We start from the raw sequence: 26,137 nt of genomic DNA on the forward strand, positions 1-26,137 counted from the left end.
TCAAACTTAAGGTTAAAGGGTAATGTTATGTAAAGGTATTGATTTTAATGTTTTTTTGCTAATTCTAGTAATGTTTTAAAATGTGCTTGTTTCCGATGTAAAGATTTATCTTGTCATTGTAAAGGTATTGATTTTAATGTTTTGTATTGCTTGTAATAATTTTAAATTGTAATTGTGATACCTTTCTGTTTTGTATTGCTTGAAATAGTTTTAAATTGTAATTGTGATGATTTATGTGTAACTTAAATTGTGATGATTTATGTGTAACTTTATTGAAGATTGAATTGTGTTGAAATGTAAAAATTGATTTGTAGTGAAATGTGTAACGATTAATTTGTTATAATTGTAATTGTTATGTAAATTGTAAAATGATTGATGTATAAGTGTATTGAAATGTAGTTGTGATGATGATTGTAATTGTGATGTAAATTGTAATTGTGACAATTGAAAGCATGTTTAGAAGAATATAAGATGATTTTATGGAATGGAAGATTAAACATTGTTGAGGATGATAGAGGAAATGTTTTAAAAGAATGTAAGATGATACATTGTATAGAGTGGAAGATGAAATGTAAAAGAATATGAGATGAAATGCTATAAAAATATAAAAGACGAATAATGTCATCCGAGGGCGAATGACAGTCAGGAATGACCGAATGTAGGAATGATTTTTAAACGAGCCGAGCCGTATGTGTGGTTGGTCAAACTGCTAGGGTAAAGTATGTGTGTGGTATGCATGGGAGAGACCGGATGCGTGTTGTTATGGTCACTTGTTGGAGAACAGGCCCGACGACATGTTATAATAAATAGTTCTGACTTAATCTGCGTTTCACTTGGAATCCTTCACATCCGGATCCTATATTTGGATCCTTTATTAAACTTAAGTTTTTAAGTTTAATAAAGGCTATGTATATACATAAGTATATCAGTGGCGGACGGTGGGTGTTAATACCGGGTGTGCTGTGTATGCCGTAGGGCATAGGGTATAAAATTAGCAATTTAAAAAAAATACTCGTTTTGCATTACAAAAATGTTTAATTTATTAGTTATTTATACATAAGTTCAATGCGACGTTTCTGAGACATAAACTTTTCAATCACGTCTGCATAGAATGTGTCTTTCTGTTTTAATTCCACCAATAACTTTTTTTCTATTGAAATTAAGCTAAGGCCACATAATCTATCTTGACCTTGCGTACCTCTATAGCAAGTTTTTATTCTTTTCAGCGCCGAAAAAGAACGTTCTGCTGAAGCTGTACTGCTTGGTATCGTTAATATTAATTCTCCCAGCTTAAACACCTCTTTAAAACCAGATTCGAGGTTATTTTTTGTCATGAATTGTATTAATTCATGAACAGGTTTCTCTGAAAATTCAGAGCTGGAATATAGCACAATGAGTTCGTTTTTCAATCGAATATAATCAAACAGTGATCCATAAAAATCTTTTAATTTATTAATTAAAACATTTGGAAAATTTTCTTTATATTCGTCATATTTATCATTACAAAGAAGGTGAAAATATTCTAATTTGGAAAGTGAAGAATATCTACATTCGACTTGTGCGATTATGCTATCAACTATTTTGAAATATAATTGACGAAATGAAGTTTTATCTTCTACTTCTGAATAATTTTTTAATCTTTGTGGCCTACGATCATGATCATCATTTTTTTCATTTAAATAATTATTCCATAACATTTCAAAATTATTATCCCTTTCGTATTTCAGTTGCTGCAAAACATCATTAATTTTTTTACAACAATATAAAACGTCCGAAGATTTAGATTGAAGAATGTTATACAAAACATCAGTTATTCCAAACAGTTTTGAAAAAAATTGAAGAAGTTTAATTGTTTGAAAATCCTCTAAAAAGCCTAAAAACCCTCGTGCTTTTATAACAGTATCTGTGTCCCATAATTCACAATTTTCTATAACATGTCGAAAAAAATCTGTAAATTGACTTCTGTATTGTTGTACTGTGCTACTTAAACGAGATGTAAAATTCCACCTTGTGGGTGAATACTCTTTTGGAAGATTTTGAAAAGTATGTAGACAATCCATTTAAAGTTTGAAAAAATGATTTACTTTCTTTAATATCAGAAAGACCTTGCTGCAATACTAAATTCAATACATGAGCATAACAGTGTGTAAAAAGAGCAAAAGGATAAGCATTGAGGACTTTGGATTGCAAACCATTTACGTGTCCACTCATTACACTTGCTCCATCATAAGTCTGTCCAACCAATTTGTCTTGAATTTTAAATTCTTCAACTATGTTCACCACGTGACGGAATAGACCATTAGATGTTTTATCAGCACTAACGTCTGTAAAACTAATAAACCGTTCATGTACATTGCCTTTACATACAAAACGTAAAAGTGTTGAGAGCTGTGATTTTGTCATTATATCTGAAGTTTCATCGAGAATAATAGCAACAAAACTTGCTGACTCTACTTCATTTTTTATATGAACTTTAATAACATGAGCGATTGCTTCGATTATGTCATTTTGTATACTTGGAGAAGTACCACGAAAGGTAGTAGCAGTATTTAAATGAGTATCTAAAACAGAATCATATTCTCGAAGAGCATTTAGATATTCAATGTAATTGCCTTTGTTTACGGAATTACATGACTCGTCGTGACCTCGCAGGGACAGTTCTTGTTTTCCTAGATAGATTATTGCGTTAATAATTCGTTTTAAAACATCTCTATTTTTATTTACTTGTTCATTATGTCGACTTATTTCGGCTTTACGTTGACTGTCAATTAATACGTCGATTCGTTGTTTGCCAAACATTTGTATGGAAAGAAATGATTGAACGTGTGCCTGCGATCCTTCGTGTTTCTTCAGTGCTGCTGTCAAATGGTTGAGATCAGCAAATCCTTCTTTGTTCCACACATTAATATCTTTGGAGAACAATAAACATGGCCAGCAGAAAAGTTTGGATCGAATTTCACAGCCTGTAATCCATTCGAATTTTTTATAATTTGAAACGCAAAAATGTCTAGTGTAAACTTTTGTTTTTTCTTTATGCAAACTGGATAAATTTGGAAGAGACGGACACGGTTTCCCATCTTTAATTATTTTTAATTTTATCTCAAAACTTCTATTTGAAAACGGAATAGTTAAAATGTCTTGAACACTGTTAGCCATTATTAGTTATTAGAGGTATGACTGAGATACGAATGACCATAAAAATACGAATGTGCGAAAAAGTACGAGAGCACGTGTCGCATCGCATTCGGTCAATTGCCGAGTGGTGCGGTGCGGTGCGGTGCGGTGCGGTGCGGTGCGGTGCGGTGCGGTGCGGTGCGGTGCGCGGTGCTCTGAAGTCGTAGCACACCGTACGTCTTAATATCGCGAACAAACCTATACAAGCGAATATCCGCCTGCACACTCCAACCAAACCCACCAATTTGCTGCACGGCATAGGTATTCTCTCGTCGCGGCGCACAAACTACATCTAACATCACACAACACGCTGCAGACTGCACACCACACCATACACCATACACCATACATTTAGCGCACGCGGTAAATACACCATACACATCAATGCCTGTTTATACAACAACACATTATTTTGTATTAAAATACTACTTTATGTGGTCTTTGGTTTTCACGGGTGTGCGCCGCACACCTAGCACACACCCAATATACGCCACTGAAGTATATACATAGGTTGTAAGATCATACCACATAACAATTCATACCAATGATTTTGATTTGATGTGTATTTTTTGAGTAAAGGTTAGATTAGTTATTAAATTAAATGTGTGAGCAACTACAATGAAAACAATCCAAAATCAAAACATAAATTTGACTTTTATATGACCATGAATCTGAATGGTTGATTATTATAAAAATGTTGGGAATAGTTTATATTCATAGAAATATATTTACTATTTATATAATAAGTATATTTAATATGTTTCTGATGAGAAGAAAAACACTTCAACCTCGCCTTTGTCTAACATTATCAGATAATATTTGATAAACGAATTTTTTTAACGCACGTTTATAGTCTTTTTTTCAAGGTATTACAAATTTAAGTAATAATATGTTTCAACTCAAATATATCTAAAATCAATTTGACAATATGAATGAAAATATTAAAAAGGCAGAAGAAAAAAATTTAGATGAGAAATTGACTTGAAACCAAAACACGTCATTATCTGAAAAGATGAAAATAAGATTCGGCCTATTGCAAATTGTGACATGTTATACTGGAAGACAAACACAATTGGAATTAATTCACAAAGCACTAACGAAGAATAAGGAATCTACAATATCACAGGTGGCAGCCATTATTGGACTCGGAGGAGTTGGAAAGAGTCAATTGGCAGTAAAATATGCCATCTAATACTCCGACTATTATGACAGTATAGTTTTCATTAATTATGAAAAGAAAGATAGCATCGAAACGTCATTTAAATCATTGGCTAAAGAACTTGGCATCCCGGTAATAGAAGAAAGAATAGAGAGAAAGCGATCGTTACAACGAGAAAAAAACATAATAAATATAATACGTAGTATTTACAGATATTTCGAGGGCACCAAGTTATTAATAATACTAGATAATGTAGAATCATATAGTTCAATAAAGGATTGCATATTTAGTTATTCTTCCAGCAACAAGACGATTTCAACTCTGATTACATCCCGTGATTGGAAATGTTGCACCGGTGATGAAGTCGGTATTGAATTAATACCATTAGAAATATTCACCGAAGATGAAGCAAAGGATTTTGCGAAGAATTATTTAAGCAATGAGAATGAAGAAGATGTGAAAACATTAATCAAAACCATGGACAGTTTACCTCTTGCTATGAAGCAAGCACTTCGTTATATAGAGGAGGAAAATAAAAATAATATCTTGAAAGAGCTGGAACAGCTTACAATTAAAAAGTACTTGGATTTATATGAAAAAGAGAATCATATGTTGCTTGATAAAGACCTTAATTTGATGGATGATGTTGATAATAAGACTGTAACAACTACTTGGATGATTACAATAAAAAAGATTGAAGAGAATACACATTGTGGTCAACTGACTTTGAAGATTTTCCACATATTGGCATACTTTGCTCCGGAGAATATTCAATTCGAAGAATTATTCTCAGATTTAGCAATAGATGATGAACAATTGTGGGATGCTGTAGAATTATTGCACAGGTATTCGTTGATCGATCTGTATAAAGGTGTTGTTGACGTCCATCGTCTTGTCCAACAGGTTACCAGAATTAATTTAAAAAGAAAAGGCGAAGAAGAAAACGTTTTGAGAGAAGCTCTGGAGCTCTTGAACGGTTCTAATTTTGAAGATCATGCCGTTTCTGTGTGGGAACATTCTTCCCAATACTCTAAATTGATTGATGATTATTTTTTCATCTCAGAATATGGAACAAGAAAGATGAATCCGTTGAATTTATCAGTAGTATATAGAAATGATTCTAAAGCAATCGAATTTCTAAGCTCTAATAACCATATCTCTAGATATTTTAGAGTGAATTCTTTTGCAATTGAACATCCATTGTGTATAGCAGTTGAAAATGGAAATACAAACGTAGTTACCTTTCTTTGCATAAACAAAAAAAAAATAGTAAAATCTATTTTACACATTGCATTGCATCAAGCAGCAATTAATGGCCACGTTGAAGTAGTAAAATTTTTGCAAAATGAATTACTGATACCAAATTTGAAAAATTAAATTGACGACAAAATACTTGATATGGTGTCTATAAATGGCCACAAAAATATTATTGAAATTTTGAAACCGAACGATAATGAGCTATACTTATTTTATGCATCCTTAATGAGTGCACTTTTAAGAGGAAATCACGATGTTTATAAGTCGATGATTGAAAGTGTTATTACAAAGAATCCAAAACTTCTTACGACATACATTTGGATATGAAGAAAATAGTATACTACACATTGTTTCCGGGAAGGGAAACGTTGAAACCGTTGAAATCCTTTTAAACTATATTGACGTGAATATATGTAATAAATTCAAAGAGACTCCAATTATTTTGGCAGCGAAAGCTAGTAATGAAGATGTGCTGATTTTTCCAATTTCAATCCAATTTATTATGCCATTCATGGAAATAATAACAGTGCTGTAAAATTCTTCATGGAAGAAGCTATGACATTTGATACAACTGAAGGTAAAATAAATCTGATCAATCAAATAGGAAATTTCCCAACGAACACAATCAATTGAAAATTGATGATTATATTTGGAGCCGACATTAATTCTGCATTGATGTGGGCTTTGTTGCAGAATAAATATAATGATGTGAAATTTATTTTGGAAGCAGGCGCTGATCCAAATGTTCCTAATTATGGATACTACAAAATTGTATTGCACGAGGCTGTAGTGCGCAAGTATTTGAGAATGGTAAAGTTGCTTTTGAAAGCCGGTGCTAATCCTAATATAGTAGATAAATATGATAATAATGCTCTACATAAGGCAACCAATTCTGAGAATAAGTTTTCCATTGTGAAGTTACTTGTTCAATATGGATGCAATGTTCGAGCTGTTAATAAAGATGGAGAAACTCCACTGGATATCGCCATTTCTTGGGAAAGAGACAAAAGAATCATCGAATTGTTGAAAAATCAAATGGATTAAACCATCAAATGCCAAGAAAAACTTCAATATTCAATATTTATTTTAATTAAATGCACAATAAATAATTAATTAATTAATAAAGTTGAAATTCGATGCACAATAAATATTATTTTTAAATTATTGTTTAATTTATACAATATATTACCAAATCATCTTATTATTTATTATCTGTATTTTAAAAAGATAACAGGGATAAATAGCCTTTATATTTTAAAGGTTTAGAAAACATATACATACATGTTGACATAATCTTATTCATCATTTTCTAAAATACTTTGCTGTCCAAGATGAGTCTTCTTATTTTATATATTTTATTTTATTTTAGTTACATAGATATATACCAGGAAATCCTAAAAGGTAAACCCCAGTGTACATAAATCAAATTCAGATATCGGCAACAGTGGGTAGGAAGGTTTTTGCCAATTTGGTGGCGAAACCGTTTCAACAATGAAATCTATGGTAATTGGATTACTAGTCACATTGCGGTGGTCACAAAGACAATTTTTGCCATTAAAATCGTGAATACGCAATATTTGGAACTCAAGTTCTCGTTAGTATGATAGTATGGTGGATGAACGAATGAGACGACTGGCACTGGTGTTGCACGTGTTTTATTTATGACAGCTGAAGGCAGAGTGAGTAGCTAGCTCTAAACACAATCTAGTTGGTCCCCACTCGCAGGAAAGTGACCAAACTCGACCATGTCGTATAGCGAGCCGCCACAATAGTTATTGGATAAACGGACTACTAGTCATATGTGAACTAGTCACAGGACAACCGGTCGCTCTAGATCGGTCACACGTGATCATCCGTCACACTAAAACTGGTCACACCCTAAAATCGGTCACGAGAAAACTAGTTGACCGATTTTAGGGTGTGACCAGTTTTAGTGTGACGGGTGATCACGTGTGACCGATCTAGAGCGACCGGTTCACATTTGACTAGTAATCACCGAACCAGTTATTGTTAGTATGATGGACTTTTCAGCTGCCAGATTTTCGAAATCTATATATACAGGGCCGGTGCCGGGCCTGTGCACGCGGTGCCTGGCACAGAAGTGCCTGGCGAAAAGGCGCCAAACTAGTTCAAAAAATTTTGAATTTTGTGAAAAAAAAGTGTAAATTTTCGGAGTATTTCATCGGGTAAAAGTCGAGATTATTCAGGGCACAGCAATACTATTGGCATCGCAAAGAGTAGCCAATGACAAAAAGAAACGGGTCGACCGAGCCTAGAGGGTCCGCCCTGTCGAGAATTCCGACTATTGCCAAAAATGTTGCTCGTTTACAGGCCCCCGTAGAAATGATGACTTCTTGTGCGATTTCTTTCAACTACTTAGAGAGTGACTTGAATAAACGAATAAAGGTCTGTTCATACTTAACAGCACTGCACGGCTTCAGTACTGCATGACTCCGTTTCAAATATGTCATTTTATTACATTTCTATTCATATCTACCTACACGTCGCGGTCACGTCACGTTTACAGCAATTTGGTCGAGTGCAAGGCAAAATCGGCTTACTTACACATTACAGGCCATGACGATCCGGCGCAATATTGCTTACGTCGTATTGTCGAGTACTTACAATATGAATGCATACACGAGCATTCGTAGCTACGCGTCAGAATACAAGTCAGCAAAAATGTTTCGGCGTTTATCGAACGAAAAAATATGTATAATCGCGTTTTTGTTGGAAGAAGAAGCTCAAGAAGGCGAGTTTTGGACACTGTATAAGGAGCTTGTGGATGATGGACAAATTTTTTTTAAATATTTGCGCCAAAACCATGTCGAATGATTGAACAGCTGTCAACTGTCACTATCGATAATTGGTCCAAAACAGCAAAGCGGCAGACTCATGGCACGTAATTCGCGTGTATATTTCCACGATGGCCAAAAAAACGGATACGATACGTTGACGGATGTTGCTGTAAGGTATGAACAGGAAATGTCGGGTACTGCTGTAAGCCTGCCGCGGCGTAAACGTGACGGTTGGTATGAATATACCCATACAAAATGTACCAAAGAATACTTTTCGTACGTCCGGATACCTGCTGAAGTCGGTACGTGCTGACTAGGTATGAACAGACCTTAATACGGGAGGAAAAGCCTGTTCCTCTTGTTCCTGTTGTATCCCGCTCGCGCAAATTAAGTGAGTATGTACCGTTTCCCATGCACCATTTTGTTTTGATCTTTCGACTTAAGATCTTTCGATTTTTGCGTTTTCTGTCATTTAACATTCTGTCTCGTCACGGAGACCGCTCGTTTACAGGCCCCCTTATAAATGATGACTTCTTGTACGATTTCTTTTAACTTCTTAGAGAGCGACTTGAATAAACGAATAAACGAGCAGGGAGTGGAAGAAAATGAGTTTAGCGTAGAGGAGGAGGGGTGGAAAGTCGAGAGAGGAAAGTAGTGGTGGTGGTGGTGGTGGTGGCGGTAGTGGTGGTAGATGGTCGCGATGTGAGTCGTTTAGTCCCGATGAGGGTCGGTGTCGGTGTCGTTCGACGGCCAGGCGCAGGCGGTGGCTTCTTCGAGGTCGGGCTCGCCCGCCAGCCATGACTGCTGTCAACGAAGGCGAGATTTACCATAAACTGGAAGCCATGAAGGACATTCGGTACATCCACTGCCCGCTGTCCCACACTACTCACCCGCTACCCTTTCCCTTTCCCTTTCCGTTCCCATCCCCCGAGCCAACCCCACGCGCCCCACCCGAGTCTCGCCCACCGATCGATACCACTCGCCGCCGCTAAACACCCCCACCCCACCCCACCCACTGGCCCTCTATCGCCTGTCACCGCAACTCCTTTCAATTTGTTTATACTAATTACACTCTTTTGTTTATGTTTATGTTTACGTTCACGTTCGAATTTCGGTCCATTGCAGAAACAAGACTATCACCCTGGAGCGACTGAAGCGGAGCATCTTGAGCGAGGTGCGCTCCGGAGACCAGGAGGGTCGCTGCCTGGCTCAGTACAGGCGGGAGATGGAGCTGCTGCAGCAGGAGAAAATGAGCCACGTCGAGGAGCTGAGGCAAATTCACGCCGACATCAATGCGGTTCGTTCATCAATTTATTTTCTACAATACCACCCCCCCCCCCCCCCCCCCCCACTTATACTATCTCAACTGCACAATTTCATACTAGCTTTTGATACGTTCAACTCCATTAACATAATAAATCCGACGAGGCCTACATATGGTGACGATATATAATACTATTCGTGCGGATATGAATACCTCGAAACAAATCTTCATTTGTTTTTCCATTAAATTTGTTTGAATCGAAAAAAACAACCGACCAATCACAAACGTCTTTGACCGATCCAACCAATCAGGAACGACTTTGACGACAGCCAATCTGAAACGAATTGCAGACGCCCCTTCAGTTTTATTTATTTAACATATTAGCCACAGTGACATTACAGAGCGCTCTAACGCGTCACTGTGGCCAGTCATTCAATAAATGTATAAGATTGAATCGAAAAAAAATAATATTATTTAACGACCGACCAATCAGAAACGAATTACAGACGCCATTTCGGTTTTATAAATAAGATATGGTTCGGTGATCCCTAAAACTCCATCAATCGAAAGCTACCCACGTGAAGTATTGTACTAACGAGAACTCGAGTGGCAGATGTTCCGTGATCGAGATTTTAGTGACTTGCGCAAGATCACTTTTTGCGGAATAATCTGTTTACCATAAGGTACACATATGTATATGTATGTATGTTGACTAAAAAAGATTCATATTATTACTATTAATATTCATATAATATTTAACCAAACCCAACCTAACCATACCTCACCTATTATAAAACAACTTATTGCCTTCTTGATTATTTATTTTAATTACTAATTTCATCACGATGACATATTTATCATAATTAAGCGATTTCACTGCAAAACAATTTGTCGGATAGTTTATTTTTGACTATCTATTTAATTCAATTAACAGTCAATTGAATTTCATAAATAGTTAAATCGATAGTTTAATAATTAAATCAGACAGTCAATTGACTGTGCGATCGATTCTATTAAAGAAGAACTGCAATTAGTAAAGAATTAACAACAGATGTTAATTCAAATTCCAATTTTAATCAATCAGTATTTTAACGACTGCAATTTCAAGATATATTTATGTCATTCACCTTCATATTTTTATTAAATAATCAAATTCAAATGATGTTTTAAATTTTTCCAAGCTTAGAACCGATTAATGTATTTATTAAGTTTATAAAAATTTATGTATTCAAGAAACTGGCATACATAGTAATTAAAATGTTGAGCTAAAACATCTGGTCCTTTGCTTGGTAATATTTCGAATTTTGAAAAATCGAGTTTATGTTTTAAAATCAAAACAAGAATTCAACAATGATAACCTAATAATCTCGATCATTATAACTTTTGATTTGATCCCATTTTATGATTCTATCACAATTTGCTCAATTGTTAACCGATCCTTAAAATTCCCATTGAAATAATTACACCGTTGCATTGATTAATAGACTTTCTACTGTAGTATGTATTTAAGTCGTCTATCAATAAAAATTACAAAGAACATAATTTCAATCGGCCGTACTTCTTATTCAAACTAACACTGAATTTCCCTACTTTATATTCTCGCACTGCCTTTCTTCGCGTTGTTTATCCAAGCTCACTCTAAATTTAAAATAAACGGCCAAACGACAGCTGTGTCCTGTTGAATTTGCTCTGTTGAATAAACACGCTAACGTAAACTTCTTTCGGAATTAACTCCCACATGATGTGCATTCTTCGACCGGTAAATCGGCACTGATATATCTTCAGATGGAGACGGTGATCAAGCAGACGGAGGAGAGCGTGTCGAGGAAGCTGACTGCCGCACAGAAACTGCACGAAGACTGGCGACCGCTCAAAGCCGAGGTGGACGCCCTACGAAGAAGATGTCTAGGCCTTCAACGACTACCCGATTTACACGAAGAGGAAGGAAGTCCCATCACTCCCGAGTATATATCACTTCTTACATTGATAATAAGATATTATTATAGTAGATAGAGTATACTTTCTTATGTTCCAGGTGTACTGAAAAGTTTGTTCATATTTTGGCGATGTTAAATCAATATCGAATTACACAAAAGGTTTCGATCGTATGATTTAGTTTTTGTCACCTTTTATGATCCCTTGCACATTTAACATTATATTTTTGCAGAAAATTGTCAATTCAGATGCAACTTTTTCGTATGGTCCACTTTGAGAGATGACATTTTTTTTAATCTTCCTGTATCGAACAGAGCCCATATTTTGTAGAGATGTGGTTTCTGGAAAAACATGTATCGAAATTTTCTACTTGCTGAAGTTTTTCAAAAATTCTTTCTGAATTGACTCTAAAAATTCACATTTTATATTATTTTTTATCTGTCATGATAGCTTTAAATTGTATGTATTCCATAAATTGTGCTACAAATTATAACAATTGATCTTTGTTTTGAAAATTATGTATAAATAAATAAGTATGTAGATACTTCAAACTGGGTACTATTTGTTAAATCAAAACATTGAAAACAATAAATACTAAAAGCCTTGTAAAAACTACGGGTCTAATGATTAGCCATTCCCAGACATGCCTTGATTTCGGGATTTTATAAGTTTTCTAATTGAGATTTCATTATTGCACTTACTTAACCCTTTCAATGCTGAATCGGCGTTTTGCCGACAAGTCATTGAGCATGTATAAAATAAACAAGAATACTACCTGCTAAGCCTTTCCAGGTGGCAATTGAACATAAGTCAGGTAATCTGTGCAATTGCGTTGTCTTTGTTTATAAAGACTCGTTTACACCGGAATTTCCGAATTTATAACCATAGCAGAATTACCCAATGGAAATCCCTAACTGCTGAGTATTTTAGATTGTGGCTTGGTCTCTTGTTGCACATACATGGGAACGATCAGACTGAACCGAATAGGTGATTACACTGAGCAACAAAAAAAATTACCAGAGCGGAGACTAACCAATCTACTAATTTTGACCCACTGAATTTGAATATGATAATGATTTTTGTTGGTTAGTTATCGTTTACGAGATATGAGCGTGTGAAAAATGCGCGAGTTTTTGGCTTTTGCGGTCTTTAACTCAAAATCTAGCACGTCAAGTGCTCAAAGTGAGTATTGGAATCAATAGTCAGATGTTTTTTCTATTGATTTTGATTGTGATTTTTTTTGTTTTAAAAACTTTGTTTTGTCTAGCGAATTTTAAAAATTACAATCAATAGAAAAAACATCTGAATGTTGATTCCAACTCACTTTAGGCACATCAATACTAGATTTTGAGTTAAAGACCGCATAAAACTATAAAAATCGCGCGTTTTTCTAAACGCTCACATCTCGTAAACAATCACTAACCAACAAAAATCATTATCATATTCGAATTCAGTGGGTTAAGCATAGTAAAGATTGGTTAGTTTCCGCTCTGGTAACTCAAAAACGTGATTTTTTGTTTTTGTTGGAAGAAGCATCACTTATTTAGCCAATACTTGTTACGCGAACGATTTTTATTAATTTTATAACACAAAGAAGATGGAACTAGTTTTAGAAAAAACATTCATTAATAGACTTCTTTTGTTTTTTTACAAACCTCCTTTATTTATATATCGTTGCAAAATATACTAGAAAGTCTAAACACACCTTTACAAAACTCGAAATCCCTGTAAAATAAAGAAAAGAAGTCTATTAATGAATGTATTTTCCAAAACTAGTTCCATCTTCTTCATTGTTGTTAAAATGTAATGCCCACAATCTAAAATACTCAGCAGTTAGGGATTTCCATCGAGAAATTCTGCTATGGTTATAAATTCCAGTGTCAACCAGTCTTTATAAACATTGACATGGGTTACATGACCCACGTTCAATGCATTTTTTTTTTTCAATGCTACCTGGACAGGATTAGCGGGTAGTATTCTTCTTGTTTACTTTGTACATGTTCAATATACTGATGTGCTAAGCGAATGTTGTCGAACTTTTCGAAACGTCCCCAAGGTTCACTTATCAATCGTACGATTTCGCATAAAATAGCTTGAGGTGCGCCAAATTTGACTGAATCAAAATACGAATGAACTTTCCCGTACACCTGATATACGTAATACCTAATATTGTTTATGTGTGTACTTAGAAAAAATGTTTTCAGTCGTTTCCCGTCGACTGCGGGAGTCAGTGGATTTACGCAGCTGGCCGCCCCGGCCCCTCTTCGTCCGATGGTCGGGCCGTATTTACCGCCGGCGCCTCCAGCTCCCCCGGCAGCTTCCAAACCGTTACCTCAACAACCGCATCCGCCTCCACCACCACCACCTGCCTTCAGGTCTGCCGCCGATGATTTTATCACTGTATCGTTAAGGTGTGCATTTTTAGTTGTTTCTTTTCTTTTATCGCCATCGACTCTTCACTTCCCCTCGTATATTGTTGTATTGTTAGAAAAATAAATAAATAAAAAAACAACGTGAATCGAAGTGAAAAGTTGATGACTACTATTTATTATTTATTTTAATTTTTTCATTTGTTTTATTTCTTGTGTTTTTTTTGTTTTTAGAACGTTTATGCTTTTTATTTTATCATTCTGAAATTTTATTAATAGTTGCAATATACATATGTATGCTCATATACAAATTAAACTCAACTATCTGGACTGTAGTTGATCCGATTAGCGTAAGACTTACAAGAACCGAGCTTGAACATTAAAAGGACGTTAAATAATTTCTTTATCTTTTTTTAATTATTTATCTATATAATATTATTACAATATAATTCAATGCAAGGTCTTTAATAATATTACTGTAAGCTTTGCTGTCCATAACATGACGTTGACAATTACTTTCATCGTCTAAAAAATATGCATTTCCAATTATATAAAATATATATACGTATTCCATAAATAAATTAATCATATTAACAACTTACATATTTTATATTAAAATTTTATTAATGTAAATATTTCAAAATACGAAACACGAACTCAAAACTAACAAAAACTGAAAGTCAACTTCTACCGACCGCTATAAGCACGAACAATGTTGTATTTCTTGAACAAAATACAATGCGAAACTGAAACGAAATGTAATTGGCCATCTCGGGTCGAGGGAGGGGGGAATGCGATAGAAATATAAATGAGGAAATAGATTATGTATATAATTGAAACCAAAAAATGTATATAATTGAGGCAAAAATCTGATATTGCCTGGGTTGAATGAGCCATTTAAAAAAACACTAATTGATTTTTTCCTAATTTGTACAATCCGCCATTGTCGTTATAAAATCATTTGTTTTATACAATTCAAATAATCAAGATTCTATTGTAATTTATTTATTATAACTAGAATTGACATTATAAACTCATTTATTAGCCTTTATTTATAGCCTTTCTATGTATGATTTAAGTGTTTTTCTAACACATTTAAACCAATATTCTTAAACTGATGCGGAACAATTATACATAGATCGTTTATCTATGTATAACAAATCTCAAGATCAAAATTTTAACTTCTTCTTCACCTGCCATGTCCTCCTAGAACATCGGCAACTAGATGTCCTATTCGTATTTTGTCAATGGCTGCTCGGAATAGTGCTCCACATGAATAGCCACAATGTTTTCCGACTGCTTTGGCCTACTATTTTCCCCTCGATTATTAGGCGCAGAAGATCCTATTTCTCGTTCCGCATCACATGTCCAAATTACTCCAATTTACGCCTTTTCACACTGTTGAGCACTTCGACATGCTTTCCCATCAGGGCAAGCACCTCAGTTTTGGTATGACGCGCCATCCATGAGATTCTCAGCATCCTTCTGTATGTCCACATCTCAAAGGCCTGTAGTTTTTTTGCACATTGCATATGTCGAGGTCATTGCTTCTGTCCCATACAGAAGGATGCTGAAAACGTAGCATCGTAGAAGTCTTAGTCGGAGTGCTATACTGAGATCACGTGTGGTTAGGACATTTTTCAATTTCAAGAATGCAGCTCTTGCTTACTCCACGAATTTTCTGTTTCACCCAGATAGCACCCAATATATCTAAAATTATCTACTCTTTCCACCATGTTGTTATTAAAACTTTAACGATGTTGTGTTTTGTGTCCGACTAATAAAAAATGCTGGTATAAGTATAAAGCAGGAGTTTATGGCTTATTAGAATTGTTTCACTGTACTTCTAATTAATTTGATTTATCAATTAATATAAAGAAATTGTATAGTAGGCTACTTCTCTTCTGATTACGCCATTATATGTACCTATAGAATTATAAACAAGGTTCTAAAGATTGCAATAAATTGGAATACATTATGATTTTTCACAGTTCACTTCAGTTAGCTGTCTCTCATTTTTGAGTTCCTTTTCTATTTTTTATTTAGTTTTGGAACAAAATTAGTATATGGTTTTAAATTAAAGTTAAATCCTTATTATATAATGCTGCTAAAAATAAATAAATAATTTTAATTAAAAGTTGACAATGTGCTCAGTTGGAATATGAAAAAGAACCGGTACTGCATATTATATACATATGTAATGTTGTACTCTTTCTTTCTGCGGTGTTTGTAATTATTAGAATGTTATAATGTTGTTTCTTTTGATGTAATTTCAGGCAGCAACCACCGCCCATGAAATCGTGTCTCTCCTGTCATCAACAAATTCATAGAAATGCACCAATCTGTCCACTTTGCAAAGCCAAAAGTCGATCGAGAAATCCGAAGAAACCCAAGAAGAAATAGTTTCTTTTTCAAAAACAACGACGACAGTGCTATTATACACATAAATTAATAAACAAAACAAAAAAACTTATTCGTATTAACTATCTAAATATAATTAATTAATTTGGTTTCTGTAATTCAATGTGACCGTAGCGAAATAATAAAATGAAAAATATAACAATTTCAATATATATTGCATATTAAATTTTAAATATTTTTTTAAGTGTTTAAAATGATTATATCGTATTGGATATTTGAATCTACTTGTAGTCGTACTTGATATTTTATTTGTTTTTTTTTTTTACTTAAATAGTTTTTAATAACAATTCTTCGCAGTGTCCTAATTTTAAATTGTTTTTTTTTTTAAGTATATGTAATATTAACCTGAATTGTACGTCTCAAACTACAGTGAAAGTTTTAACAACCGACTAATTATAATATAATATATTATATACTTCCCAATGCTATTATCGCTTTTGGGACCATTCTCATCAATCGCACTGAAAATCATACATTTATCATATAAATTGAAACTATAATACATATATATATATATATATATATATATATATATATATATATATATATATATATATATATATATATATATATATATATATATATATATATATATATATATATAACTGTAATTGCTTTTTCCATTTTATTCATCAGTCCCTACGTAATTGTAAATATTTATTTCATTCAATTGTACATATATAACCCATTTTTTTTTAATTCGTTTTATCAATGAAAGATGTATGTAAATAATGAAATATTCAACTAACCAATCTCATATATATATATATATATATATATATATATATATATATATATATATATATATATATTGTATCGATCTGTTTTACTGTTCTAGTCTTTTTGTTGTTGTTGTTTTTGTAACCCGAATACATTTTTCAATCTGCACAATAGCTTTTTATTATCGATATTTGCAAATAGACAACCGTGTGTCGAAACTTTATTCGTCGTTACTTATCATAATCAAACACTTAATGTGTATATTCTGCCTTTATGCAAACTGATACGTCAGTTGAGTGTCTTTTGATTGCATTCGATTAGTATATTCGGGCGTTTATTTTATTGTAACTTGAGTATACTACCGTGCTGTCGACATACACATCATTAGATCGCCCATTTTGTATAGATCGGAAAAGACTGAGATTTGGGTCGTAACCGAGCCCACTCGCTCGTCGAAAATTATTATATGTATGTATATTGTTATCATTGTGATTTGATTAAAATTGTACGATAGTTTTTAAACCGGATGTATACTGCGGTTTCCCGCGTGAAACGGGAAACGGCAGGGTTTGATGTAATTGTAATATAATAGTACAATTTTTTTCGTTTGGAAATTTTCATTGTTCTCTATATATAAGTGTAGGATTATTTTTTAAATAAAATATGTAAATATGTCATTTGTATTTATTTTCTAGTGAGACAAAAATAAACGATAAAATTATTATAAAAAATATTTATTTGGTTTTGGAAATCATATTGTCTACAATCGAAAGATCAGAATGTTCTATAGAGGTATAGAGTTTTGTTCGAAATATAATACAACTTAAAAAAAAAAAGGTGAATTAAAATGTCACATAATTTGAACCTAACCTAAAACTTGTATCAAAAAATAAAATTAAATCAATTATTCGAAAAAAAATAATGATAAACTTTCCAACTAAATGTAAATTAAAGTTTATAATAGTATCACACAAAATATTAATTAGTACATGTATATTTATAATGAGGAAATACTTAATAAACAAAAAAGTAATCAACGAATTAACGGAAATCGATAACGTTCACATTTGAGGTTATGTTCGCTTTCGGCAGTTTCCATTGCAATCACACACTACGTTAGGAATGAAAGAATCAATTTACAAAATGATAAACTTTGCCGATGGATTTATTAAACTAATGGATAGGATGCGGACGAAGCGATGCCGCAGTGATTCTCCTTGTTTCTGGCCATTTGGATGTAGCCGTCTTTGCCCCAGGTCTGACCCCAAGAGTTCTTCACAATATAGTAGTCTTGACCGGTCTCATCGGTGCCGTAGCCGACAGCCAACACCTGTAATAAAATTAATCACATATATCATACAATAAATATCAATACGTCAAGGCTATGCTATAATATGTTGATGCTTACACCATGATCCAAGTTCTCGGAGCTGCAGTTTGGTTCGTAGTAAACGCCCTCGTGGTAGAATTGGAAGGATTCTTGAGAAGCATCGATGGCGACCGAGACCGGCCCGACTGTAGCCAAAGCTTCTTTCAATTTATCTTCGTCTCCTTGGGGAATGTCGACGAATCCGCTATCGGTAGCTCCAGAGTCTTTGGGATTGTACTTGCAGCTCTCATCCAAAGCATCGTAAGGGTAAGTCTTTTCAGTGTCGATTCCACCGTTATCTTTGACGTAACGGAAGGCGTTATCCATCAAACCGCCGTTGCATCCGTTGTTTCCGTAAGCAGTCGAGCAGTCGACGAGGTTCTGTTCAGAAAGGGAAACTAATTTGCCAGTCTTCCTGTAGTGTTGTCCTTCCAAAGAGCCGGTCTAAAATGTGATGCATCATACTTTAAATACATATATTCTGTGTTGAATGAAGTATATGTGCGGAATTGATGTGTTGCTTACGGCGCTGAATGACCAGCAAGATCCGCATTTGCCCTGGTCCTTGACTTCGGTGACGGCTCCCTTAAGTCTCCAATCGACGCTCTTCGCTAATTGAACGTTAGCTGGAGAGATAAAGGTAGATCCGGGTGACATAGTACCTCTTAACAAGTTTTTGCTAGAAAAAAAATACACAAACGTTAAGTCTCCTTCGTTTTTAAGACACCATTTTTGGGGTGACACCAAATTGCTCAAATTGAAAAACGCTAATTTGACATATTCGTTGTGTGACGGTCCTTCAACGGCTACACGCTTCATTGCAATTTCTGTATATATACAGCTTTCTGTATTTATACAGCCTTCTGTATTTATATAGCTTTCTGTATTTATACAGCTATCGCGAAATCCGTCTAGTGCAGCTATCTATATATAGCATCAAATATGAGACATAATTGGCTTTTGTTCGAATTCCTGAGAAATCAGTGTAGATACAATGTACCTAAAGCAGTTGTTCATAACCTGGGTTCGATCGAACCCCAGGGGTTCGGTGAGTCAGTCTCAGGGGTTCGGCGGAGGTCAAGACACACACCAGACACATATGATTCCGGTGCCAATTAAGAAGGGTTCGGTGAATGCCCATATGAAACTGGTGGGGGTCAGTACGTCCAACAAGGTTAAGAACCACTGACGTAAAGGTAAGAAGGTTAACCGATTCTGTCAGACGGAGACACAATCCAGAAACAATGTGTGAACTTAGCTTCTCTATATTAGTTAATTTGGAAGATAAACTAAACTAAGAAAGCAGAATTCCCAGATTTTTAAGAACTTGCACTGAAAACTCATTTATTTTTTTCAACTTTACCATTTGCATAGACTTACCTTTGCGAGACTGGAATCTCAACCATGAGTTTAATTAAGACAAAACATCGTAATAGAGTACTCATGATCCATTACGTGTGGCATTGTCTTCGATAAAACCATGACTGGATAAGTTATCCAATAACAAACAAGCTCGTGTCTCATTAGTTTTTTTTTTCATTTTTCATCATTGTGTAAGTATGTATGTACATATTGTACTTCTTTGAATTCAATACAATAAATTTTACTACTTATATTTAATATTATTTTTATTAGTTACGCAAGTTCTCACTCATATTCATACATATACGTATAACCTTTTTATTTAAAAATATGATGTTGGTCCGTGAGAATTACTGAAAAATATATGCTGGTCCACCAACTGAAAAAGTTTGAGTAGCACCGGTCTAGGCTGACAATTTATTTCTCACAAAATAAGTCAGACCCCAAGATATAAACCAGCAAGTCATCACAACGAATCTATGTATTATATTGTATATGAATCACAATCCATTATGTACATATATAGTATATTCTGAAATATTAATCACTCCAGTGGCAAAGTCTACATATCATGTGTACATATGAGAGTGACCATTTACTGAAGCATAATACGATTCATTATAAACAGAATGAATCATTCATTTCCTTAGTTAAACAGACGCACTGTGCATGCACTCTCTTATCAATATGATTCACGGTGAAAATAACTTCAAAAACATTCAAGGGCGGAATGCCTTCAAAGGTTTCTTTCATTATAATTGAATCATAGAAACAAACAAAGACGGAGCTATTTAAAAATACATCAACGATACTCACTGTGATGTCGACTTATTGAAGCCATTCAGAGTGGAGATGAACTCGTGGTGCAGCATATCACCGTATTTATTGAGCCTCTGTTTGAAGGTGGCTTTTCCCAATTCGAACATTCTATTGTGTTTGGCGATTTTGTGCTTATTTTCCATGAAAATCTTCATCCTGAATTTTTCTTCAGTCTCGCTTTCGTACTTTTTCGCATGGGTGAGCTGAAATCGACATGAAAACACATATAAAAAGATGACATTGTCGAAAGCTCGTAAAACGCAGAGCGAGATTGCACCAGCAAGTTGTCAAACCAGTTAGTGATGCAAATAGCTGTATTCCAAACTCATCGCGGTTCCAAATACAATATCAATTCCCTAACAAAAGGACTTCAACATCAAACACGTTTACAAATGCAAAGATCAAATTTTATCACTGAATAATATTATATGAACGTCATTAGAGATTGTTTATATGCAAAATCTATTCGCTGTTGACACGAATAAAGGTCGACCCGGTCATTCGTATTATCTTCCGAAGATAAAAGCATACATGTGTACGTACTGCCAAAAAATATAAAAAATCTATTCCAACTGTACAATTTTTTGTATGTTTGTATCCGATAACAAAAATAAATGGCACCACATCGAGTGTTAAAAGTCACGGCGATTAAATTGAAAAAATTCGGGTCAACCGTGCGAGATTGAATCTAGACGTTCTGGTCTAATAGTCGACAATACCTTGAATGTATGCCACTCTTCTTTCACCACCTCGAAGAACGAAATCGCATGGGCGGCAGCCAGTAAGCACGATAGTGCGATGAGGAACTTCATCTTGTAGGTATTTCTGTGAAAACGAAAGATAATTTTTTAAAATAATGTATTCAAACCTTGAACGGGCAAAAAAACAATGATTAGCATAGATATGTATACAAACAACCGGTATTGAGTTACATATGGGCCAAACATAATAATGACCGTGATTTTATCACAATTTGTATATTATTATTGTTGTCTAAACTAAAATTATTCCAATCTAGAATATATTAATAGTTGAATCAGCCTGCCCTTTACTAACTTTATAAAATATATATTATTGAAAATCATAGGATTTTGCGAAAGGATGTATTAATTGTTGCCAATTAGGGCTAAAACAAACGTGCTCATGAACTCCCCCCTCTCGAGAGCTGTTCGACTCCTCAACTTACTGGCACATTCCTTGGATTTCTTCAATGCCAGTTATGTTGAGTTGGTCGAACAAACCCTACATAGCACGATATAATTATACATATATTTGTATTAAAACCACAGTGACGCTTTGGGGCTACCTGTCAAGTCTCTGTTGTATTATTTTAAAATAAAAAATAAAATATCATGTATATATAGTATCGCTATTCTGTGTGTCTGTGTATCTGCGATAAGTCGTTTTGATTCGACATTGTACATATGTACGTCACAACTAAAACACTGCCTACAAAATTTACGAACATAATAACAAAAGAAAAATCTTCCATATATACTGTTTGCTAACAATGTTTCCTCTAGGGAAATAAGTCTCTGAGCATTTAGCGTCTTCTATTGAAAATGTATTTAATTAATTAATTTTTCTATTGGTGTCTTATATTGTTTATATGTAGGTAGCTAGGTAGTTTTTAGCATTTTTTTTTTATATTAAACAATTAAATATAAATATTAAATTAAATATATTTAAAAAAATACAGGACCGATACATTTCTTTTTAATTAATAGCTTAATATGCCATAACTCATGCGATGATATTTCATCGGGCACAACACTAGTCAATTAAAAAGCAAAATTTTATTCATCGTTTTTTATCAATACGTAGCATTGTTATAACATAATAACAATACATAAATATTATAATAATCAAACGTAACTTTTATAAGTTTATAACATTTCATAAAATTTTTTTATTATTTGTATGTATAGCTACACTTTTCCAAACACTTGATTTCCATTAATAATTATATTTTTAATAATTATTATTTTTATAAGCTACATATATTGGAATTGTCTAGCCGCAGTTTATAATGCCATTACGGTGTATAATTTATATAAATATGGCTAATGTACAACAAAGAAAAACATAAATTTTGACTAGAGCACAAATCACAAGGAGTGTGTCATCATCATTTGTGGTGATTAATCACAAACGGGCACAATGCAAATTTTCCAATAGAAAATTACAAATCATGATAAGTTACATGAATTGGGTCATAGGCCATCTTACACACATGACCCAATTGTGCGGAATTGCGACGCAGATAATAAATACTTGTAATACACGCGGAAATGATCACGGTCATGTAAAGATCCGGTCAATGGCAAATTCGACAACAAAGAGTGAGGCAAAGATTTACCAGTTTTGGGTTGGCAACCCTTCCCAATAGAGTTTGTGAATTGTTTTAAGTAACTGGGTGGGGGTTGTTGTTACCTAAAAGCTAAACAAACCGAAAGCTCGGCGTAAACAAAAATGACCTTCGCGAATAAAGAGGGCGTTTTGAATTAGAACATGCAGTCGAAAGGTGGCAAAGGGGCGCAAAGGGGCGCAATTGTAAACGAGCACAAGTCTTACAGAGAAATGATTTTGAATGGTCTTTGGCTTACCACAAAGGCGCAAGGAATGAGGAGAAACACGAACTTCCCGAACGACAGCCACAATGGCACTGAGTGGCGAACGATCGTCTCGCGCGACCTAACCACTACCTGCCAGTGGCTGTCGAATCGCGAAACGCGGTCCTCTCCTATTTTTTATATTCTATTATATATGTAAGTACTCGAATCGTACCCGAGATAATGTGAAACGACGCAAAGAAGGCCACAAGAGGGATGGGTGGGTGGTGACTGGTTGCAAATGATGATAATTAAGGGACATAATTATTCAGGTTCGGTGATTACTGGTCACAAATTACTCGTCACAAAGTCACTAAAATCTCTATAACGGAACATCTGGCAGCCGAAAAGTCCATCATACTAACGATAACTATCATAGTAACGAGAACTTGAGTGCCAAATATTGTGTATTCGCGATTTTCATGACAAAAATTGTCTTTGTGACCACCCCAATGTGACGAATAGTCCAATTACCAATTATTCATTAGGACAAAATGTTATTGGGGCGTTTTGGCTGTTGTTAGCTTCGTAGAAAACCTATTTACAGTGCTTGTCTTAGTTTCACTCCGCCTATGGCTACATCCACACTACCGATATCTACACCCGATATTTAAGAAATTTTCCATATCCAGTTCCCATATTGCAACCTGTGGTTGCTATTTAGGAGCTGATTATGGCAAATTTTGTAAATATCGGGTGTAGATATCGGTAGTGTGGACGTAGCCTATCGGTCTGACGATATTTCCTACATTCTTCCGATCGGTTTGAAACGTTTTTATTACTATTTTGCTTTCAGTACTGTCGAAATGTCTATTGCTATTTGGGATTGCTCTGATGAGCAGGGCCGTGCCTAGGAATTCGGCCGCCTGTGTGCAAACTTAAATCGGCCGCTCTTTAATTTTGTCAGCACGTGTTGAAAATTTCAGTCTTTTTCAGTTTCAATTTACGTGTTGAAAATTTTAATCAGACAGAAAACCAAAATGTTTAGTTCTGAACATGATCAAGTTCATTCATGAAAATATAGTTTTTTTACCCCCCCCCCCCCCAATCCCACATCTAGGACATTATTCTTTCGATGACCAACCAGTACTCAACTTCCTTGAAGAAATACATGTGGCAGTGGTAAAGATAATAGAACATAAAAGACCTAGCTCTATGCGGACCGAAGCTATACCTGCTATCCCGTTATTTCACTCTCATTTCTTTCGGCCGCCTTGTACATATGGTAGGCGTGGCCCTGCTGATAAGTATCCGTTCCTAGTGGAGTTAGGGCGAAATCACACCGAGATGAACGGCACGGCATATCTTCGTGGCTTCAACTGAAGAAAGGGCGTTCCCAGTTAATTGTTAATTTGTACGATACATATTATTATTTCTAAAACTTTCTTCTACATTTCTTCAAATATGGGATTAATCGCTATCAATCACTGTCAAGCTTATATCAATACAAGGAGAAAATATCACCGAAAATACTCCAGGATTTTGTGTGCCATCGTGTGCCATCACTGTGTGCCATCAATGCCATGTGCCACGTACTAGAGATGCTACATTTTTTTCGCAAGTTTAAAAGTATCTAAAAAAAAACGTGTGTAACGTCCCGCTCCGTGTGATTTCGCCCTTACGCGAGGTTGCTCAAGAGGGTGGCAGTTGATAAAAAGTACATACAAATGAAACCTTTACAGATTTTTTTTTCAATCTATGATCTAAATTAGAGTACTATAATGCCCGCTTTTCATTTTGGCTGCTCTGCGACAAAAAAATCGTGCACAAAAAGATGAATATTTAAGACACAAGGGGTATCATGGTGCTATCCCCCTCCCCCTATAAATAACCCCTTACAATTAATGACCTAGTGCTTTAAGAAAGATCTTTTTGTGTTTTCAATCGCATATGTGTAGACGGTTCGGTGATTATTCCGCACAAAGCGATCTCGCACACGTCACTATAATCTCAATCACGGATCATCTGGCAACCGAAACTTCCATCTATCAAGAGCAAATCACGCGATCTATCATACTAATGAGAACTCGAGTGCCAAATAACTAAATAAAAGCTTTTAAATACGCTCAGTGTGTTTTAGGTCTTGAAATATCATTATATGCCTATAATATGTATATCGTATACCAAATTTGATGACAAAAAAACAAATGTGCTAGTAAATATTCATTCTCACATATTGTTTAGTGATTGATTTGATTGTTCAGGAAAATCGATTGGATAGTTTGGTGTGTATGTTTGATTAACCCTGAACCAGACAACAAAGCGCAAATAGGTAGTCATGTGATACATCAGAGGTTGACAACCATTAAATTTTAACATTCAATATTTGCCAGTCATACGGGTCGATGTAACTGATAAATTTATTTTTACTTCAGTGTGTGAAAATTACATTCGAAATTTTATTCACCAACAGAATCCTAGAGAATTTGTTTCTGATCTGCATGCAAATTTATACTATGTGCTTAATATCAAATAAATATTCATTTTACATTTTACATACCTATATATGTATGTATATAGCTTCCAAACATGTATCATATAATTCTGAATTTGATAATAGGCCTGGGTTTTTAATCAGCTATTTTCATTAGTAAAAAAAGGGTTATATATACACATAAATAACGAATGAAATTCTGTAAGCCTCAATATAAAATTTGAAATTAAGTACATTTGGAATGTAATTAATTTGTGTAAGCACGTATTTTTCAAGAACCGGAATTTCGAATGCTTTTTTTCCTTATTTGCGATACATCTTAAGTATTTGTGCGGTCAACAATGTTTTGGCGATTATAACTATTTGAATCACGCAAGCGATGTGGTTTTATGATGAAATGATTTCGCGGTAACAATAAATCCCACGATACCCAATTTTTAAGCT

The 26,137-nt window shown here is 34.6% G+C and overlaps 3 protein-coding genes across 4 annotated transcripts in view; 1 reads left to right on the forward strand and 2 right to left on the reverse strand.

Annotated features, from left to right (window-relative positions):
* The window catches only part of LOC143917399 (uncharacterized), a 557,584-nt gene that overhangs the window by 427,138 nt on the left and 104,309 nt on the right, over window positions 1–26,137 (reverse strand). The gene's annotated exons all lie outside the window — the stretch shown is intronic.
* LOC143916975 (zinc finger C4H2 domain-containing protein) lies at window positions 9,063–16,892 on the forward strand. Of its 2 annotated transcripts, none has more exons than XM_077438325.1 (5): window positions 9,063–9,244; window positions 9,514–9,685; window positions 11,438–11,616; window positions 13,792–13,998; window positions 16,233–16,892. In XM_077438325.1, exons 1-5 carry the CDS (start codon window positions 9,186–9,188, stop codon window positions 16,357–16,359), a joined length of 744 nt encoding a protein of 247 aa, XP_077294451.1. In that variant the 5' UTR covers window positions 9,063–9,185; the 3' UTR covers window positions 16,360–16,892. The 2 variants fall into 2 exon arrangements, with proteins under 2 accessions (XP_077294451.1, XP_077294449.1); XM_077438323.1 differs by having other exon boundaries at window positions 9,108–9,244; window positions 13,777–13,998.
* On the reverse strand, window positions 17,712–23,411 carry CtsL1 (cathepsin L). Its single transcript, XM_077438326.1, has 6 exons — window positions 23,254–23,411; window positions 21,367–21,472; window positions 20,645–20,850; window positions 18,992–19,145; window positions 18,506–18,910; window positions 17,712–18,427 (listed from the first exon to the last, which is right to left on the reverse strand). Exons 2-6 carry the CDS (start codon window positions 21,457–21,459, stop codon window positions 18,266–18,268), a joined length of 1,020 nt encoding a protein of 339 aa, XP_077294452.1. The 5' UTR covers window positions 21,460–21,472; window positions 23,254–23,411; the 3' UTR covers window positions 17,712–18,265.

This window comes from Arctopsyche grandis, chromosome 9 (genome assembly GCF_051622035.1).
Source record: "Arctopsyche grandis isolate Sample6627 chromosome 9, ASM5162203v2, whole genome shotgun sequence".
NCBI classification, from domain to species: domain Eukaryota; kingdom Metazoa; phylum Arthropoda; class Insecta; order Trichoptera; family Hydropsychidae; genus Arctopsyche; species Arctopsyche grandis.

Bases quoted from the DNA above. Each gene is read 5' to 3' on its own strand.
- LOC143916975 (XM_077438323.1), top strand. From the start codon at position 9,186: ATGACTGCTGTCAACGAAGGCGAGATTTACCATAAACTGGAAGCCATG. The intron at 9,245-9,513 runs GTACATCCACTG...GGTCCATTGCAG, and splicing joins GAAGCCATGAAGGACATTCG to AAACAAGACTATCACCCTGG. The intron at 9,686-11,437 runs GTTCGTTCATCA...ATATATCTTCAG, and splicing joins TTCACGCCGACATCAATGCG to ATGGAGACGGTGATCAAGCA.
- CtsL1 (XM_077438326.1), bottom strand. From the start codon at position 21,459: ATGAAGTTCCTCATCGCACTATCGTGCTTACTGGCTGCCGCCCATGCG. The intron at 20,851-21,366 runs GTATTGTCGACT...TGTCGATTTCAG, and splicing joins AAGAGTGGCATACATTCAAG to CTCACCCATGCGAAAAAGTA. The intron at 18,911-18,991 runs GTAAGCAACACA...ATCACATTTTAG, and splicing joins CTTGCTGGTCATTCAGCGCC to ACCGGCTCTTTGGAAGGACA.